This window comes from Salvelinus fontinalis, chromosome 29 (genome assembly GCF_029448725.1).
Source record: "Salvelinus fontinalis isolate EN_2023a chromosome 29, ASM2944872v1, whole genome shotgun sequence".
In the NCBI taxonomy this organism is placed as follows: domain Eukaryota; kingdom Metazoa; phylum Chordata; class Actinopteri; order Salmoniformes; family Salmonidae; genus Salvelinus; species Salvelinus fontinalis.
Window position 1 is genome coordinate 1,873,022 of NC_074693.1, and position 20,261 is coordinate 1,893,282.

The following is a 20,261-nucleotide window of genomic DNA, read 5'->3' on the forward strand; positions in this document are numbered from 1 at the left end:
CACTTTCCAAGGCCTCAGCCAATCCCTGGCCCCCTCACAGCGCTCTGAATTCTGTTGCTTAGCAACCGGTGCTGTGATAGGAGGGAGGTGTGTGCGTGTGTGAGGAGCGCTGAAGTAAACAACTCAGATAAAATGCTCATTAGGAGTCTGATGCCCAAAATACTGTCAACATAGTGCTGATAGTGCTGATAGTGCTGATAGTGCTGATAGTGCCTATAGTGATAATAGTGAAGATAGTGCTGATAGTGATGATAGTGATGATAGTGATGATAGTGATGATAGTGATGATAGTGCTGATGGTGATGATAGTGAAGATAGTGCTGATAGTGATGATAGTGATGATAGTGATGATAGTGCCTATAGTGATGATAGTGATGATAGTGCCTATAGTGATGATAGTGAAGATAGTGCTGATAGTGCTGATAGTGATGATAGTGAAGATAGTGCTGATAGTGATGATAGTGATGATAGTGATGATAGTGATGATAGTGATGATAGTGCCTATAGTGATGATAGTGCTGATAGTGCTGAATGTGAAGATAGTGATGATAGTGCTGATAGTGCTGATAGTGCTGATAGTGATGATAGTGCTGATAGTGATGATAGCGAAGATAGTGATGATAGTGCTGATGGTGATGATAGTGCCTATAGTGATGATAGTGATGATAGTGCTGATAGTGATGAATGCGAAGATAGTGATGATAGTGCTGATGGTGATGATAGTGATGATAGTGCTGATAGTGAAGATAGTGATGATAGTGCTGATAGTGATGATCGTGCTGATAGTGATGATCGTGCTGATAGTGATGATAGTGATGATAGTGCTGATAGTGAAGATATTGCTGATGGTGATGATAGTGCTGATAGTGCTGATAGTGCTGATAGTGATGATAGTGCTGATAGTGATGATAGTGATGATAGTGCTGAAAGTGCTGATAGTGATAATAGTGCTGATAGTGATGATAGTGCTGATAGTGATGATCGTGCTGATAGTGATGATAGTGCTGATAGTGATGATAGTGCTGATAGTGCTGATGGTGATGATAGTGCTGATAGTGCTGATAGTGATGATAGTGATGATAGTGCCTATAGTGATGATAGTGATGATCGTGCTGATAGTGCTGATAGTGATGATAGTGATGATAGTGCTGATAGTGCAGATAGTGATGATAGTGATGATCGTGCTGATAGTGCTGATAGTGATGATAGTGATGATAGTGCCTATAGTGATGATAGTGATGATAGTGATGATAGTGATGATAGTGCCTATAGTAATGATAGTGCTGATAGTGCTGATAGTGATGATAGTGCTGATAGTGAAGATAGTGATGATAGTGCTGACAGTGATGATAGTGCTGACAGTGATGATAGTGCTGACAGTGATGATAGTGATGATAGTGCTGATAGTGCTGATAGTGCTGATAGTGCTGATAGTGCCTATAGTGCTGATAGTGATGATAGTGATGATAGTGTCTATAGTGCTGATAGTGAAGATAGTGATGATAGTGCTGATAGTGCTGATAGTGAAGATAGTGCTGATAGTGCCTATAGTGATGATAGTGCTGATAGTGCTGATAGTGAAGATAGTGCTGATAGTGAAGATAGTGCTGATAGTGCCTATAGTGATGATAGTGATGATAGTGCTGATAGTGCTGATAGTGAAGATAGTGCTGATAGTGCTGATAGTGCTGATAGTGCTGATAGTGCCTATAGTGCTGATAGTGCTGATAGTGATGATAGTGTCTATAGTGCTGATAGTGAAGATAGTGATGATAGTGCTGATAGTGCTGATAGTGAAGATAGTGCTGATAGTGCCTATAGTGATGATAGTGCTGATAGTGCTGATAGTGCTGATAGTGCTGATAGTGATGATAGTGTCTATAGTGCTGATAGTGAAGATAGTGATGATAGTGCTGATAGTGCTGATAGTGAAGATAGTGCTGATAGTGCCTATAGTGATGATAGTGCTGATAGTGCTGATAGTGAAGATAGTGCTGATAGTGAAGATAGTGCCTATAGTGCTGATAGTGATGATAGTGATGATAGTGTCTATAGCGCTGATGGTGATGATAGTGATGATAGTGCTGATAGTGCTGATAGTGAAGATAGTGATGATAGTGCTGATAGTGATGATAGTGCTGATAGTGATGATAGTGCTGATAGTGCTGATAGTGAAGATAGTGATGATAGTGCTGATAGTGATGATAGTGCTGATAGTGATGATAGTGCTGATAGTGCTGATAGTGATGATAGTGAAGATAGTGATGATAGTGCTGATAGTGATGATAGTGATGATAGTGCTGATAGTGAAGATAGTGATGATAGTGCTGATAGTGATGATAGTGCTGATAGTGATGATAGTGCTGATAGTGCCGATAGTGATGATAGTGCTGATAGTGATGATAGTGCTGATAGTGATGATAGTGCTGATAGTGCTGATAGTGATGATAGTGCTGATAGTGCTGACAGTGATGACAGTGATGATAGTGATGATAGTGCTGATAGTGCTGACAGTGATGATAGCGCTGATAGTGCTGATAGTGATGATAGTGCTGATAGTGATGACAGTGATGATAGTGATGATAGTGCTGATAGTGCTGATAGTGATGATAGTGAAGATAGTGAGGATAGTGCTGATAGTGATGATAGTGAAGATAGTGCTGATAGTGATGATTGTGCATCTATTAAACACACTTAGCATACGAAGAATTATATATATATATGACTGTGTATATCCCTTTCTGAATTGTTGATAATGTCAACAGTTTATTTGCATGATAAATGCATTAGGTGAAGTGTTTAATGTAGTGAGCTACAGTGCCTTCAGAAAGTATTCATACCCCTTGACTTATTCCACATTTTTTTGTGTTACAGTCTGAATTCAAAATTGATTAAATATATATTTTTCTCAGTTATTTACACACAATATCCCATAATGAAAAAGTGAAAACATGTTTTTAGAAATGTTTGAAAATGTATTGAAAATGAAATTCCTGTGCTTAGCTCTATTTCATACATTTTTGTCCTAAAACATCTCCCTAGTCCTTGCCGATGACAAGCATACCCATAACATGATGCAGCCACTACCATGCTTGAAAATATGAAGAGTGGTACTCAGTGACGCCCCCAAACACAACGCTTTGTACTCTGGACATGAAGTTCATTTCTTTGTAAAATGTTTTGCAGTTTTACTTTAGTGTCTTGTTGCAAAGAGGATGCATGTTTTGGAATATTTTTTAATTCTGTACAGGCTTCCTTCTTTTCACTCTGTCATTTAGGTTGGTATTGTGGAGTCGCTACAACGTCGTCTTCTCACAGCCATTAAACTCTGTAACTGTTTTAAAGGTCACCCTTCCCTGAGTGGTTTCCTTCCTCTCCGGTAACTGAGTTAGGAACGACACCTGTATCTGGGTGTATTGATGCAGCATCCAAAGTGTAATTTATAACTTCATCATACTCAAAGGGGTATTCAATGCCTGCTTTTTTTTTAACGGTTTATGTATCTATCAATAAGTGCCCTTCTTTGCAGAGGCATTGGAAAACCTCCCTGGTCTTTGTGGTTGAATCTGTTTGAAATTCACTGCTCAAACTGAGGGACCTTACAGACAATTGTATTTGTGGGGTACAGAGATGAGGGAGTCATTCAAAAATAATGTTAAACATTATTATTGCACACAGAATGAGTCCATGCAACTTATTATGTGACTTGTTAAGCAAATGTTTACTCCTGAACATATTTAGGCATCGTCATAACGAAGGGGTTGAATACTTAATGACTCAAGACATTTCAGCTTTTCATTTTTAATTAATTTGTTTAAAAAAATAATTAAAAAAACATCATTCCATGTTGACATTATGGGGTGTTTTATTGAGTTTTTTTATTGTGACACAAAAGCACAATTTAATCCAATTAAAAAAATGATTGCTGTAACACAACAAAATGTGGAATAAGTCAAAGGTTGTGAGTACTCTCTGAAGGCTCTGATCGTTGCGTTTGGTAGCGTACAGACTGCTGTGTTACTGTTGATATCCTTGCTATGGTAGCTCTGTTCATTACTGTACAGGTACAGTAGCTAGTCTTTGTGTGAGGTTCCTGTGAAAGGTGAATATCTCTGATTCAAGAGAACTCGTGTCTTTATTATCTTTGGTAAAAAAATATAATCAGATATAATGAAACCACTGGGAAAACAAAAAGAAAGCGTCACATTGTGGAAAAGAAGCCGCTGGGAATCGATTTCAAGACCATCTTTCAGTGTGGAATGTTTGTTCTGCGTTGTGGTACAAATTTGGTGCGTTGCGTTGTGGTACTTCTGGTGTAAAGAGATGTCTTAAATAGCATCTTATTCCCTTAGTAGTGCACTACTTTCAACAGGTAGTGACAGAATAGGGTGCCACTTATGACAATTTCCCTCTGTAAAGGAAAGGCTGGAGGGATCATTTAGACCCCAGCTTCTGTCCAAACTCCTTGATGGTGTCGGTTGCCTTGTCTGCTGCCGTTCCGAAGACCGCATGTGTCTGTCGGCTGGCCTCTGTGGCCGCTAGAGAGAGAGAGACAGAGATAGAGACACAGAGAGAGAGAGAGAAAGAGACAGAGAGAGAGAGACAGAGAGAGAGAGAGAGAGAGAGAGAGAGAAAGAGACAGAGAGAGAGACAGAGAGAGAGAGAGACAGAGAGAGAGAGAGAGACACAGAGAGAGAGAGAGAGAGAGAGAGAGAGAGAGAGAACGAGACAGAGAGAGAGAGACAGAGAGAGAGAGAGAGACAGAGAGAGAGAGAGAGACACAGAGAGAGAGAGAGAGAGAGAGAGAAAGAGACAGAGAGAGAGAGACAGAGAGAGAGAGAGACAGAGAGAGAGAGAGAGACACAGAGAGAGAGAGAGAGAGAGAGAGAGAACGAGACAGAGAGAGAGAGACAGAGAGAGAGAGAGACAGAGCGAGACAGAGAGACAGAGAGACAGAGAGACAGAGAGAGACAGAGAGAGACAGAGAGAGACAGAGAGAGAGAGAGACAGAGAGAGACAGAGAGAGAGAGAGAGAGAGAGAGAGAGAGAGAGAGAGAGAGAGAGAGAGAGAGTGAGAGAGAGAGAGTGAGAGAGTGAGAGAGAGAGAGAGGAAAACACCTTGGTGTATTACATGGTCCTATTGTTAGAGGTAAACAGATGTCTCATCAATGCCTCAACGGGGTTTTTCAAAAATGTTAAAATGTTCGGATATCGTGACCTTTGTGTCCTCACATGTGTGTGTGTGTGTGTGGTGTGTGTGTGTGTGTGTGTGTGTGTGTGTGTGTGTGTGTGTGTGTGTGGTGTGTGGTGTGTGGTGTGTGGTGTGTGGTGTGTGGTGTGTGGTGTGTGTGTGTGTGTGTACTATACCTATATTAGTTGTTTCCTTGGAGGACTCTGCCACCTGCTGTACAGTTTCCTGAGCTGCCTGGACTGGACACAACACAGTAACTATGTTATGACAGGTTATGACAAGTTCTGTCATCACTTGACAGGCTATGACTGTTTTAAGCAGTTATTGCCGGTATGTTTCAAACAGTGTTACTCAACTTTCTCCTTCAACAAGACTGAACATTAGCTAGGGGTTTTAGTGAAATAATGATTGTTCTTTCCACTCAGAATAGGAATTTCACAGACTGCTGTATCAAGTAGGATGTTCACAGACTGCTGTATCAAGTAGGATGTTCACAGACTGCTGTATCAAGTAGGATGTTCACAGACTGCTGTATCAAGTAGGATGTTCACAGACTGCTGTATCAAGTAGGTTCACAGACTGCTGTATCAAGTAGGATGTTCACAGACTGCTGTATCAAGTAGGATGTTCACAGACTGCTGTATCAAGTAGGATGTTCACAGACTGCTGTATCAAGTAGGTTCACAGACTGCTGTATCAAGTAGGATGTTCACAGACTGCTGTATCAAGTAGGATGTTCACAGACTGCTGTATCAAGTAGGTTCACAGACTGCTGTATCAAGTAGGATGTTCACAGACTGCTGTATCAAGTAGGATGTTCACAGACTGCTGTATCAGGTAGAATCATCACAGACTGCTGTATCAAGTAGAATTTTTCTGTCTCAGGAGGAATGATATACAAAACAAAATCCTCTAACTATACAGATTCAAAGATAGATGATTTCAAGACTTTAGAAGGCAATTAATAACGTCATGTTTTTTTGTATTCCCTGACTCGAGACAGAGATCATGAATATGATCCAGACAACCCGTTGAACTTTAGAGGTTATGACGCGAGATCTATTGGACCACCCAGTTCAAAACGTCAAACAAATCCATCAGGTTAACGAGGACGCTGTTCAATGGTATTTATCTACTTGCCTGCACAACAGAAGGAGACAGTTGACATCCCCTTCTACACGGATACTACTAAAGTTAAGCTCCCCCGACACCGTCCAAGGAAGCTGACAGCTCTACTACCACATCATTTACCTGCATGCTCTGTGACTCCCTTAGCTGCTGATTGAGTGGAGCCTTTCAATCCTTCAAAAGATTTCTTAAAAGAGGCCATGATGTTTTTCTATCTCTGTCTCTCTGGTCCTCTGGTCCTCTGTCTCTCTGGTCCTCTGGTCCTCTGTCTCTCTGGTCCTCTGGTCCTCTGTCTCCTTGGATGCGCTGGTCCTCTGGTTCTGGTCCGGACAGCAACAGTGGTACAGTAGAGCGGGTTAGAGAGGGTCTGTACAGAGCGCAGTGGTGCAGAGAGGGGGAGGTTTAATACCCTCTGTTAGTGGCCCGGGGCTACTGGACGTTCCGGGTGGATTAACTAGACTAAACCTCAGCACACAGCCTAGATTACACAGGCATCCCAGCTATGACAGGGCCCATCTCACTACACAGCCTAGATTACACATCCCAGCTATGACAGGGCCCAACCTCAGCAGATTCTAAACACTCTGTTGTTCTGTCTCCCCTGTCTGCTAGCACAGAGGCACAGACACCCAGAGTCACACCATACAGAAAGGGAGAAAGGGATAGAGAGACAAAGAGAGAGAGATTGTGTATGAGAGAGACTGACTGACACGACAGACGGACGGACGGACGGACAGACAGACAGACAGACAGACAGACAGACAGGGAGGGAGGCAGACAGATAGACAGACAGACCGGCAGACAGACAGACCAGCAGAAAGACAGACAGACAGACAGACAGACAGGGAGGGAGGCAGACAGACCGGCAGACAGACCGGCAGACAGACCGACATACAGACCGGCAGACCGGCAGACAGACAGACCGGCAGACAGACCGGCAGACCGGCAGACAGACCGACAGACCGGCAGACAGACAGACAGACAGACAGACCGGCAGACAGACAGACCGGCAGACCGGCAGACAGACAGACAGACAGACCGGCGGACCGGCAGACAGACAGACAGAGGGTGTGTGTGTAAAGAGGTCTGTTCTTCCTGGTTTGAACATTCTAATAAACAACCGACACTTGGTTTCTTGTTTCTCACTTTTTTATTTACAGAAGGTGTGTTAGTTTGTCTGCTTTGACACATAAACCTTTCTATTGACAAGTCCTGCACTTTAAAGCACATATTGATCTGACAACCATTATGATTTCAAGACGTAATATATTGACTTTAACTCGTTAAAATCTTCAGTACACACAAACACACACACAAACATGTAGTTTGTCCATTTCTAACAGATAGTTCCACCGGAATGATTTCACAAGCAACTATAAAGATACAATGTATAAAACTCTTACTTGAAAAACATTAAATAAATAAAAAACTTGCTCCAAAAGTAAATTCAAAAGAGAATCCACAAACAGGCATTGTACACACGTAGAGAATATTATTGGTAGTAGTCATATCTGTTTGCAACCGGATTTATAATTTTCTTACGCTCCCAACGTCGTTGTTGGAAGATGAGAAAAATACACCTATTATTATCATCTCACATTTATAAATACAGAAACACACAAAGAGTCACAAGCATAGAAATAAAGTCCAATCTTGAATGTGGAGGCCTGTTCTATGGATTGTATTTCTATGGTCACAAGCCATAGGCCTGGTCCGGGGTCTCGTTCCATTGGGAGGGATATCAAGGAAACGAGACTCGAGGCAGCGAGCGGCTCTTCTACACCTCAAGGAACAACTACACGACCCAACACATTACAGCAGTAACATGACATTTACAATATAGCATCGATTATCATTAAAGATTTATCTTTATGAAGAACAAACATCATTTTTCTCAGGTGGAATTCTTGTTTTGTGGATTGTTTGTCCTTTTTTTTTGCGACAGGATTATATTTGTATTGTTGTCGTAGTTTCAGCATGTGTCCTTTTTATTTTAAATAAATGTGGGTATTGTGCTGCTGGTTGGATGGAGATTTGGAGTGATGGTTTTACGCTTCTTGTTCGTAGTCCTGGGACTGCTCCTTGGAGAGAAGAGAGAGAGACAGAGCTCAGAGAGAGGGAGACAGTATTTAAATAGAGAGAGAGCTCAGAGAGAGGGAGACAGTATTTAAATAGAGAGAGAGCTCAGAGAGAGGGAGACAGTATTTAAATAGAGAGAGAGCTCAGAGAGAGGGAGACAGTATTTAAATAGAGAGAGAGCTCAGAGAGAGGGAGACAGTATTTAAATAGAGAGGAGAGAGAGACAGAGCTCAGAGAGAGAGACAGTATTTAAATAGAGAGGAGAGAGAGACAGAGAGAGGGAGACAGTATTTAAATAGAGAGGAGAGAGAGACAGAGAGAGACAGTATTTAAATAGAGACAGAGCTCAGAGAGAAAGTGACAGTGTCTGTGTCCCTATTCCCTTTATAGAGAGTCAGTGTCTGTGTCCCTATAGAGAGCCAGTGTCTGTGTCCCTATTCCCTTTATAGGGTGCCAGTGTCTGTGTCCCTATTCCTTTTATAGAGGCAGTGTCTGTGTCCCTATTCCTTTTATAGAGGCAGTGTCTGTGTCCCTATTCCCTTTATAGAGAGCCAGTGTCTGTGTCCCTATTCCCTTTATAGAGAGCCAGTGTCTGTGTCCCTATAGAGAGCCAGTGTCTGTGTCCCTATTCCCTTCATAGGGTGCCAGTGTCTGTGTCCCTATTCCCTTTATAGAGAGGCAGTGTCTGTGTCCCTATTCCCTTTATAGAGAGCCAGTGTCTGTGTCCCTATAGAGAGTCAGTGTCTGTGTCCCTATAGAGAGCCAGTGTCTGTGTCCCTATAAAGAGCCAGTGTCTGTGTCCATATTCCCTTTAGAGAGAAGCAGTGTCTGTGTCCCTATTCCCTTTATAGAGAGCCAGTGTCTGTGTCCCTATTCCCTTTAGAGAGAAGCAGTGTCTGTGTCCCTATTCCCTTTATAGAGAGGCAGTGTCTGTGTCCCTATAGAGAGTCAGTGTCTGTGTCCCTATAGAGAGTCAGTGTCTGTGTCCCTATAGAGAGCCAGTGTTTGTGTCCCTATAGAGAGTCAGTGTCTGTGTCACTATAGAGAGTCAGTGTCTGTGTCCCTATTCCCTTTATAGAGAGCCAGTGTCTGTGTCCCTATTCCCTTTATAGAGAGTCAGTGTCTGTGTCCCTATAGAGAGGCAGTGTCTGTGTCCCTATAGAGAGGCAGTGTTTGTGTCCCTATAGAGAGTCAGTGTCTGTGTCCCTATAGAGAGGCAGTGTCTGTGTCCCTATAGAGAGCCAGTGTCTGTGTCCCTATAGAGAGTCAGTGTCTGTGTCCCTATAGAGAGCCAGTGTCTGTGTCCCTATAGAGAGTCAGTGTCTGTGTCCCTATAGAGAGCCAGTGTCTGTGTCCCTATAGAGAGTCAGTGTTTGTGTCCCTATAGAGAGTCAGTGTCTGTGTCCCTATAGAGAGTCAGTGTCTGTGTCCCTATAGAGAGGCAGTGTCTGTGTCCCTATTCCCTTTATAGAGAGGCAGTGCCTGTGTCCCTATAGAGAGTCAGTGTCTGTGTCCCTATAGAGAGTCAGTGTCTGTGTCCCTATAGAGAGGCAGTGTTTGTGTCCCTATAGAGAGGCAGTGTTTGTGTCCCTATAGAGAGTCAGTGTCTGTGTCCCTATAGAGAGCCAGTGTCTGTGTCCCTATAGAGAGTCAGTGTCTGTGTCCCTATAGAGAGCCAGTGTCTGTGTCCCTATAGAGAGTCAGTGTCTGTGTCCCTATAGAGAGTCAGTGTCTGTGTCCCTATAGAGAGGCAGTGTCTGTGTCCCTATTCCCTTTATAGAGAGGCAGTGCCTGTGTCCCTATAGAGAGTCAGTGTCTGTGTCCCTATAGAGAGTCAGTGTCTGTGTCCCTATAGAGAGGCAGTGTTTGTGTCCCTATAGAGAGGCAGTGTTTGTGTCCCTATAGAGAGTCAGTGTCTGTGTCCCTATAGAGAGTCAGTGTCTGTGTCCCTATTTCCTTTATAGAGAGGCAGTGTCTGTGTCCCTATAGAGAGTCAGTGTCTGTGTCCCTATAGAGAGTCAGTGTCTGTGTCCCTATAGAGAGTCAGTGTCTGTGTCCCTATAGAGAGGCAGTGTTTGTGTCCCTATAGAGAGTCAGTGTCTGTGTCCCTATAGAGAGCCAGTGTCTGTGTCCCTATAGAGAGTCAGTGTCTGTGTCCCTATAGAGAGCCAGTGTCTGTGTCCCTATAGAGAGTCAGTGTCTGTGTCCCTATAGAGAGTCAGTGTCTGTGTCCCTATTCCCTTTATAGAGAGCCAGTGTCTGTGTCCCTATAGAGAGGCAGTGTCTGTGTCCCTATTCCCTTTATAGAGAGACAGTGTCTGTGTCCCTATTCCCTTTATAGAGAAGCAGTGTCTGTGTCACTATAGAGCGCCAGTGTCTGTGTCCCTATAGAGAGCCAGTGTCTGTGTCCCTATAGAGAGCCAGTGTCTGTGTCCCTATAGAAAAGCAGTGTCTGTGTCCCTATAGAGAAGCAGTGTCTGTGTCCCTATTCCCTTTATAGAGAGGCAGTGTCTGTGTCCCTATAGAGAGCCAGTGTCTGTGTCCCTATTCCCTTTAGAGAGGCATTTGGGAAGCAACCCACAGGAGGCTGGTGACACCTTAATCGGGGAGAACGGGCTCATGGTAATAACTGGAGCGGAATCTGTGGAATGGTAAACAATATATCAAACACATGGTTTCCATGGTTTCCAGGTGTTTGATGCCATTCCATTTGCTCCGTTCCAGCCTCCTGTGACGCACACAGAGTTCAGAGTTCACAGAGTTCAAAGTTCACAGAGTTCAAAGTTCACAGAGTTCAGAGTTCACAGAGTTCAGAGTTCACATAGGCAGAATTATGGAAGAAACAGATATGTGGAATTGTTAGATCTCGCCGGACAAGCTGTCACCCAGAGTGATCCAACCAGACCAATCACGTCAATACGGACACAATGTTCTCTTTTTAACCTGACAGGAAAAAGTGCTCATTACACAACAGTATAACGAGTACAATGTTAGCGACCTGAACACAACACCTAGCCAAGATCTTCAGATCTCTTGACAGTGCTCTGGAGCCTGGTTTTAAGTCCTGCTCGGGTTAGTTAGAATATGTTCAGCTTGACTCCTGTGGCAATACTCCACTCCACCCACCAGAGGGCAGCACTAGCTTATGTAAACTATAACAGCTGTTCCAAGGACACAGTAGAGACAGACATATTGTTTTATTTATTTAACTAGGCAAGACAGTTAAGAACAAATTCTTATTTACAATGACGTCCTACTGGGGAACAGTGGGTTAACTGCCTTGTTCAGGGGAACAGTGGGTTAACTGCCTCGTTCAGGGGAACAGTGGGTTAACTGCCTTGTTCAGGGGAACAGTGGGTTAACTGCCTTGTTCAGGGGAACAGTGGGTTAACTGCCTTGTTCAGGGGAACAGTGGGTTAACTGCCTCGTTCAGGGGAACAGTGGGTTAACTGCCTTGTTTAGGGGAACAGTGGGTTAACTGCCTTGTTCAGGGGAACAGTGGGTTAACTGTCTTGTTCAGGGGAACAGTGGGTTAACTGCCTCGTTCAGGGGAACAGTGGGTTAACTACCTTGTTCAGGGGAACAGTGGGTTAACTGCCTTGTTCAGGGGAACAGTGGGTTAACTGTCTTGTTCAGGGGAACAGTGGGTTAACTGCCTTGTTCAGGGGGAATAGTGGGTTAACTGCCTTGTTCAGGGGAACAGTGGGTTAACTGCCTTGTTCAGGGGAACAGTGGGTTAACTGCCTTGTTCAGGGGAACAGTGGGTTAACTGCCTTGTTCAGGGGAACAGTGGGTTAACTGCCTTGTTCAGGGGAACAGTGGGTTAACTGCCTTGTTTAGGGGAACAGTGGGTTAACTGCCTTGTTCAGGGGATCAATGGGTTAACTGCCTTGTTCAGGGGAACAGTGGGTTAACTGCCTTGTTCAGGGGAACAGTGGGTTAACTGCCTTGTTCAGGGGAACAGTGGGTTAACTGCCTTGTTCAGGGGAACAGTGGGTTAACTGCCTTGTTCAGGGGAACAGTGGGTTAACTGCCTTGTTCAGGGGAACAGTGGGTTAACTGCCTTGTTCAGGGGAACAGTGGGTTAACTGCCTTGTTCAGGGGAACAGTGGGTTAACTGCCTTGTTCAGGGGAACAGTGGGTTAACTGCCTTGTTCAGGGGAACAGTGGGTTAACTGCCTTGTTCAGGGGAACAGTGGGGTTAACTGCCTTGTTCAGGGGATCAGTGGGTTAACTGCCTTGTTCAGGGGAACAGTGGGTTAACTGCCTCGTACAGGGGATCAGTGGGTTAACTGCCTTGTTCAGGGGAACAGTGGGTTAACTGCCTCGTACAGGGGGCAGAACGACAGATTTATACTTCACAGCTCAGGGATTCGATCCAGCAACCTTTCGGGTTACTGTCCCAACACTCTAACTTCTAGGATACCTACAGCCCCGGTATAGTGGCGTCCTCTCATTAGTATACTAGCTCTGACATCTTCATGTCAACAGAATGTCATGTCTGGTACTCACATAATGATGCCTTAAGGGCATTTATCTATGGAAAAGACTGTGTTGATATTGATGGGAATATTACATTCACATCCTCACTATGACTATGTGGAAGCAAGGGGCAACTACAGTCGTAGAGAAAAGATGCCATGTTTACAGCAACGCAGAGAATCCTCGGATACTACCCATAATGCATTGCAACTCTTGACGTCACCACCACCGGAGGGAGAGAAAGAGAGAGTGAGAGAGCGAGACAGAGAGAGCGAGAGAGCAAGAGACAGACAGACAGACAGACAGACAGACAGACAGACAGACAGAGGGAGGGAGAGAGAGAGAGAGCGAGGCAGAGAGAGGGGGGAGAGAGAGAGAGAGACAGACAGACAGACAGAGGGAGAGAGAGAGAGAGAGAGAGAGAGAAAGACAGAGAGAGGGAGAGAGAGAGAGAGAGAGAGAGAGAGAGATGTGGAGACGGAGGAGAAGACGGAGGTTACGAGAGCAATGGGGGGGATCGTAGAGAGTGAGAAAGAGAGATATATGGAGGAGGGAGAGACAAGGATGGAGAGAAAGAAAGAATGAGCTGGAGGAGGAATGGAGGAGAGTGTGTGTTGCCTCTTCATGATATGAGGTTATACATTTTAATATCACAGGAGTCACTTGCGTTAAATAGAAGAGAGTTTAAATTTAATCTTCTTTTCTATAATTGATTTCTATGATCAGAACGACATCACAGTTAATAAACCACTGAATTGGTTCTGAACCGTTCGTTTAATATTACTCCACTGAGAGTCTTTGATTCGTCACTGGTTCCCTGATGATTCTCAGGTCTCAGATGGTGTGATTCGGTAGTGTGTGAGAGCTGACTTCCCAAAATAACCATCTGTCTCAGCACGCACGCACGCACGCACGCACGCACGCACGCACGCACGCACACACACACACACACACACACACACACACACACACACACACACACACACACACACACACACACACACACACACACACACCATACAGCATATTGGAGGTGTTATGTCTGCCTGACATCTCTCTCAATCTCTCTCAAGTCTAAACCTATTGAGAGAGAAAAAGCACCAACTCACACAGAGTTCTACTGGATAGATTCCCCAGTTCTACTGGTTAGATTCCCCAGTTCTACTGGTTAGATTCCCCAGTTCTACTGGTTAGAATCCCCAGTTCTACTGGTTAGATTCCCCAGTTCTACTGGTTAGTTTCCCCTCTACTGGTTAGATTCCCCAGTTCTGCTGGTTAGTCTCCCCAGTTCTACTGGTTAGTCTCCCCAGTTCTACTGGTTAGTCTCCCCAGTTCTACTGGTTAGTCTCCCCAGTTCTACTGGTTAGTTTCCCCAGTTCTACTGGTTAGATTCCCCAGTTCTACTGGTTAGTATCCCAGTTCTACTGGTTAGATTCCCCAGTTCTACTGGTTAGATTCCCCAGTTCTACTGGTTAGTTTCCCCAGTTCTACTGGTTAGATTCCCCAGTTCTACTGGTTAGATTCTCCAGTTCTACTGGTTAGATTCTCCAGTTCTACTGGTTAGATTCCCCAGTTCTACTGGTTAGTTTCCCCAGTTCTACTGGTTAGATTCCCCAGTTCAACTGGTTAGATTCCCCAGTTCTACTGGTTAGATTCCCCAGTTCTACTGGTTAGATTCCTCAGTTCTACTGGTTAGATTCTCCAGTTCTACTGGTTAGTCTCCCCAGTTCTACTGGTTAGATTCCCCAGTTCTACTGGTTAGATTCCTCAGTTCTACTGGTTAGTTTCCCCAGTTCTACTGGTTAGATTCCCCAGTTGTACTGGTTAGAATCCCCAGTTCTACTGGTTAGATTCCTCAGTTCTACTGGTTAGTTTCCCTTCTACTGGTTAGATTCCACAGTTCTACTAGTTAGATTCCCCAGTTCTACTGGTTAGATTCCCCTCTCCTGGTTAGATTCCCCAGTTCTACTGGTTAGATTCCCCTCTACTGGTTAGATTCCCCAGTTCTACTGGTTAGATTCCCCAGTTCTACTGGTTAGATTCCTCAGTTCTACTGGTTAGTTTCCCCTCTACTGGTTAGATTCCACAGTTCTACTAGTTAGATTCCCCAGTTCTACTGGTTAGATTCCCCAGTTCTACTGGTTAGATTCCCCAGTTCAACTGGTTAGATCCCCCAGTTCTACTGATTAAATTCCGCAGCTCTACTGGTTAGATACCCCAGCTCTACTGGTTAGATTCTCCAGTTCTACTAGTTACATTCCCCAGTTCTACTGGTTAGATTCCCCAGTTCTACTGGTTAGATTCCCCTCTACTGGTTAGATTCCCCAGTTCTACTGGTTAGATTCCACAGTTCTACTGGTTAGATTCCCCTCTACTGGTTAGATTCCCCAGTTCTACTGGTTAGATTCCCCAGTTCTACTGGTTAGATTCCCCAGTTCTACTGGTTAGATTCCCCTCTACTGGTTAGATTCCCCAGTTCTACTGGTTAGATTCCCCAGTTCTACTGGTTAGTTTCCCCAGGTCTACTGGTTAGATTCCCCAGTTCTACTGGTTAGATTCCCCAGTTCTACTGGTTAGTTTCCCCAGTTCTACTGGTTAGTTTCCCCAGTTCTACTGGTTAGTTTCCCCAGTTCTACTGGTTAGATTCCCCAGTTCTACTGGTTAGATTCCCCAGTTCTACTGCTTAGATTCCCCAGTTCTACTGGTTAGTTTCCCCAGTTCTACTGGTTAGATTCCCCTGTTCTACTGGTTAGATTCCCCTGTTCTACTGGTTAATTTCCCCAGTTCTACTGGTTCGATTCCCCAGTTCTACTAGTTAGATTCCCCAGTTCTACTAGTTAGATTCCCCAGTTCTACTGGTTAGTTTCCCCAACCAAATGTAACCAAATGGAATAGTACCAATAGTGCAAAACCCGAAGATGAACCAAGTGCACCTCAAATACTTACAAGTATTTCACCTAGTCCTAGTGTTTGTGTAAGTGTGTGTGTGTGTGTGTGTGTGTGTGTGTGTGTGTGTGTGTGTGTGTGTGTGTGTATATTTGTGTAAATGTGTGTGTGTGTCTATATTTGTGTAAATGTGTGTGTTTGTGTAAGTGTGTGTGTGTGCGTGTGTAGTGTTGGGATTCGTTACTTAAAAAAGTAGTTTATTCCATATTTTTCGATACATGTAACAAAAGTAGTTTATTCCATATTACTCGATACATACAACAAGATGGCGCTGACAGACATGGCAGCTTTGCTTCTTGCTCCAAAGCAAATTTGCAGTATTTTATTGTTTGTTGTTGTGTTTTTTGTATTTCTTACATTATACAGCCGGAAATACCTTTGGGATATCAGAGTGGCGGTAACTCACCGGCATTACGACCAGAAATATGACTTTCCCGAATGGGATCCTTTGTTCGCACACCCCAGGGCAAGTTATCTCATCCCAGAGGCTGCTCCAAGACGCCGCCGGCGGAGAAGAGATATTCAGAGTGGACTTCTAGTCCGACTCAGGAGGCGGGAACACCATCCATCACTTCCGAGTATATTACTCGCTAATGTTTAGTCTCCGGACAATAAAGTAGACAAGCTCAGGGCGAGGATATCCTTCTAGAGAGACATCAGGGACTGTAACATACTCTGTTTAACAGGAACATGGCTCTCTCCGGATATACTTTCCCCATCCATACAGCCAGCTGGGTTCTCAGCACATCTCTCTCCAGATATACTCTCCCCATCCATACAGCCAGCTGGGTTCTCAGTCCTTCTCTCTCCAGATATACTGTCCCCATCCATACAGCCAGCTGGGTTCTCAGTCCATCTCTCTCCAGATATACTGTCCCCATCCATACAGCCAGCTGGGTTCTCAGCACATCTCTCTCCAGATATACTGTCCCCATCCATACAGCCAGCTGGGTTCTCAGCACATCTCTCTCCAGATATACTGTCCCCATCCATACAGCCAGCTGGGTTCTCAGTACATTGCGCAGACAGGAATAAAGATCTCTCCTGGAAGAAGAAAGTCGGAGGTGTATGTTTCCTGATTAACTACTCATGGTGTGATTGTGATAACGTACAGAAAGTCCTTTAGTTCACCTGAAAAATAATAACTCACAAACAAATGCAGACCGTATTACCTCCCAAGAGAATTCTCTTCGGTTATAGTCACAACTGGTTCCTGGACTTCCTGACGGGCCACCCCCGGGTGGTGAAGGTAGGAAACAACACCCCCACTACACTGATCCTCAACACAGGGGCCCCACAAGGGTGCGTGCTCAGCCCCCTCCTGTACTCCCTGTTCACCCATGACTGCGTGTCCACGCATGCCTTCAACTCAATCATCAAGTTATCAGACGACACTACAGTGGTAGGCTTGATTGCCAACCATGACTAGACGGCCTACAGGGAGGAGGTGAGGGCCCTCGGAGTGTGGTGTCAGGAAAATAACCTCTCACTCAACGTCAACAAAACGAAAGAGCTGATCGTGGACTTCAGGAAACAGCAGAGGGAGCAGCTCCCTATCCACATCGACAGGACCACAGTGGAGAAGGTGGAAAGCTTAAATTTCCTCTGCATTACACATCACTGACAAACTGAAATGGTCCACCCACACAGATAGTGTGGTGAAGGAGACAGAACAGCTTCAACCTCAAGAGGCTCATTAACTCATTAACGAGAGCATCCTGTCGGGCTGTATCACCGCCTGATACGGCAACTGTACCACCCGCAACCTCAGCTCTCACCAGAGGGTAGTGAGGTCTGCACAACGCATCACCGGGGGCAAACTACCTGCCCTCCAGGACACCTACAGCACCCGATGTCACAGTAAGGCCAAAAATATGATCAAGGACAACAACCACCCAAGTCACTGCCTGTTCACCCCGCTACCATCCAGAAGGCGAGGTCAGTACAGGTGCATCAAAGCTGGGACCGAGAGACTGAAAAACAGCTTCTGTCTCAAAGCCATCAGACTGTTAAACAGCCATCACTAACACAGAGAGGCTGCTTCCCTATATACACAGATAGTATATACTGTATTCTATTCTATTCTAATGTATTTTAGTCTATGCTGTTCGGACATTGCTCATCCAAATATTTATATATTCTTAATTCCATTCCTTTACTTCAGATGTGCGTGTATTGTTGTGAAATTTGTAGATATTACTTGTTAATAAATATTACTGCATTGTTAGATACTACTGCACTGTTGGAGCTAGGAACACAAGCATTTCGCTACACCCGCAATAACATCTGCTAAATATGTGTATGTGACCAATAACATTTTATTTTATTTTATTATGAATGTAAACCATCGAAATCAACAATTCCTTGTCTGCTCCTTTGGCTTGAAGCACAAACGTGGTCCCAATTGATAATACACAATAACTGCAACCGTTGTGCACTAATCATGATTGATGAAATTGAAAGCCTGTCTTTTTAAAACGTGTGATGTTAATGCATATCTAGACAAATATTTAGGGCCATATAACATTAAAAATAGACAAGGCTATTTGATACAGGTTGTCTATTGTCTAAAATGTCATTATCACGTTGACCGGTCAGTCCTGCTGGCTATCCTGGCAGTGGGAAACTTTATAAACCACTGGCATAGAGATGGATAGAGAGCACACTTCCCACTAGACACTGATTCACTAACGGTCTTTGCTATCACATAAGAGGTCAGAGGTACGCCCTCTTTCCATTTTTATGGACGGCTGTCATGACATTCTCTAAACAGCTTTTCTCCGCTCGCTCGATAACCAAATGAGGAAGCAAGTGGAGATTGGATCATGGAAACACCCGGAAAGGAAACGTTTTCTGGAAGTAACGGTAATAATATGACAATATTTAAAGACAGTAACTCGTTATATTAAAGACAGTAACTCGTTATATTAAAGACAGTAACTCGTTATATTAAAGACAGTAACTCATTATATTGAAGACAGTAACTCGTTATATTAAAGACAGTAACTCGTTATATTAAAGACACTAACCCATTATATTAAAGACAGTAACTCATTATATTAAAGACAGTAACCCATTATAATAAAGACAGTAACTCGTTATATTAAAGACAGTAACTCGTCCTATTAAAGACAGTAACAGACAGTAACTCGTTCTATTAAAGACAGTAACTCGTTATATTAAAGACAGTAACTTGTTATATTAAAGACAGTAACTCGTTATATTAAAGACAGTAAGACGTTATATTAAAGACAGTAACTCATTATATTAAAGACAGTAACTCGTTATATTAAAGACAGTAACTCGTTATATTAAAGACAGTAACTCATTATATTAAAGACAGTAACTCATTATATTAAAGACAGTAACTCGTTATATTAAAGACAGTAAGACGTTATATTAAAGACAGTAAGACGTTATATTAAAGACAGTAACTCGTTATATTAAAGACAGTAACTCGTTATATTAAAGACAGTAAGACGTTATATTAAAGACAGTAACACGTTATATTAAAGACAGTAACTGGTTATATTAAAGACAGTAACAGACAGTAGCTCATTATATTAAAGACAGTAACTCGTTATATTAAAGACAGTAACTCATTATATTAAAGACAGTAACTCGGTATATTAAAGACAGTAACTCGTTATATTAAAGACAGTAACTCGGTATATTAAAGACAGTAACTCGTTATATTAAAGACAGTAACAGACAGTAGCTCATTATATTAAAGACAGTAACTCGTTATATTAAAGACAGTAACTCGTTATATTAAAGACAGTAACTCGTTATATTAAAGACAGTAACTCATTATATTAAAGACAGTAACTCGGTATATTAAAGACAGTAACTCGTTATATTAAAGACAGTAACTCGTTATATTAAAGACAGTAACTCGTTATATTAAAGACAGTAATTCGTTATATTAAAGACAGTAACTCGGTATATTAAAGACAGTAACTCGGTATATTAAAGACAGTAACACGTTATATTAAAGACAGTAACTCGTTATAGTACTCCTTTACTCATAAAATGTTATCCCCAACACTGTGTGTGTGAGCGTTTGAGCTCAACCCAACCCGACCCGACAGGGCCTAGACACATGGTCTTAGGGCCGTGAAGGGCCTGTTTCACTATCAATAACTAGGGTACGGGTAGGGCCTGTTTACTCATCAATAGCTAGGGCTGTGTAGGGCCTGTTTCACTATCAATAACTAGGGTACGGGTAGGGCCTGTTTACTCATCAATAGCTAGGGCCTGTTTTCTCATCAATAACTAGGGTACGGGTAGGGCCTGTTTACTCATCAATAGCTAGGGCTGTGTAGGGCCTGTTTACTCATCAATAGCTGGGGCTGTGTAGGGCCTGTTTACTCATCAATAGCTAGGGCCTGTTTTCTCATCAATAGCTAGGGTACGGGTTGGGCCTGTTTTCTCA

General features: G+C 43.4%; 1 protein-coding gene across 3 annotated transcripts in view; it reads right to left on the reverse strand.

The window, feature by feature from the left end:
- Nucleotides 1-7,450: 7,450 nt before the first annotated feature.
- LOC129827326 (beta-synuclein-like) overlaps nt 7,451-20,261 on the reverse strand; it is a 106,232-nt gene continuing 93,421 nt past the window's right edge. Inside the window, exon 6 of one of the 3 annotated variants that reach the window (XM_055888073.1) lies at nt 7,451-8,397. In XM_055888073.1, the coding sequence (XP_055744048.1) occupies nt 8,368-8,397 (30 nt within the window). In that variant the 3' untranslated portion in view covers nt 7,451-8,367. Of the gene's footprint in view, nt 8,401-20,261 lie in introns of all 3 variants that reach the window. The other 2 variants (XM_055888072.1, XM_055888074.1) reach the window with 2 other exon arrangements.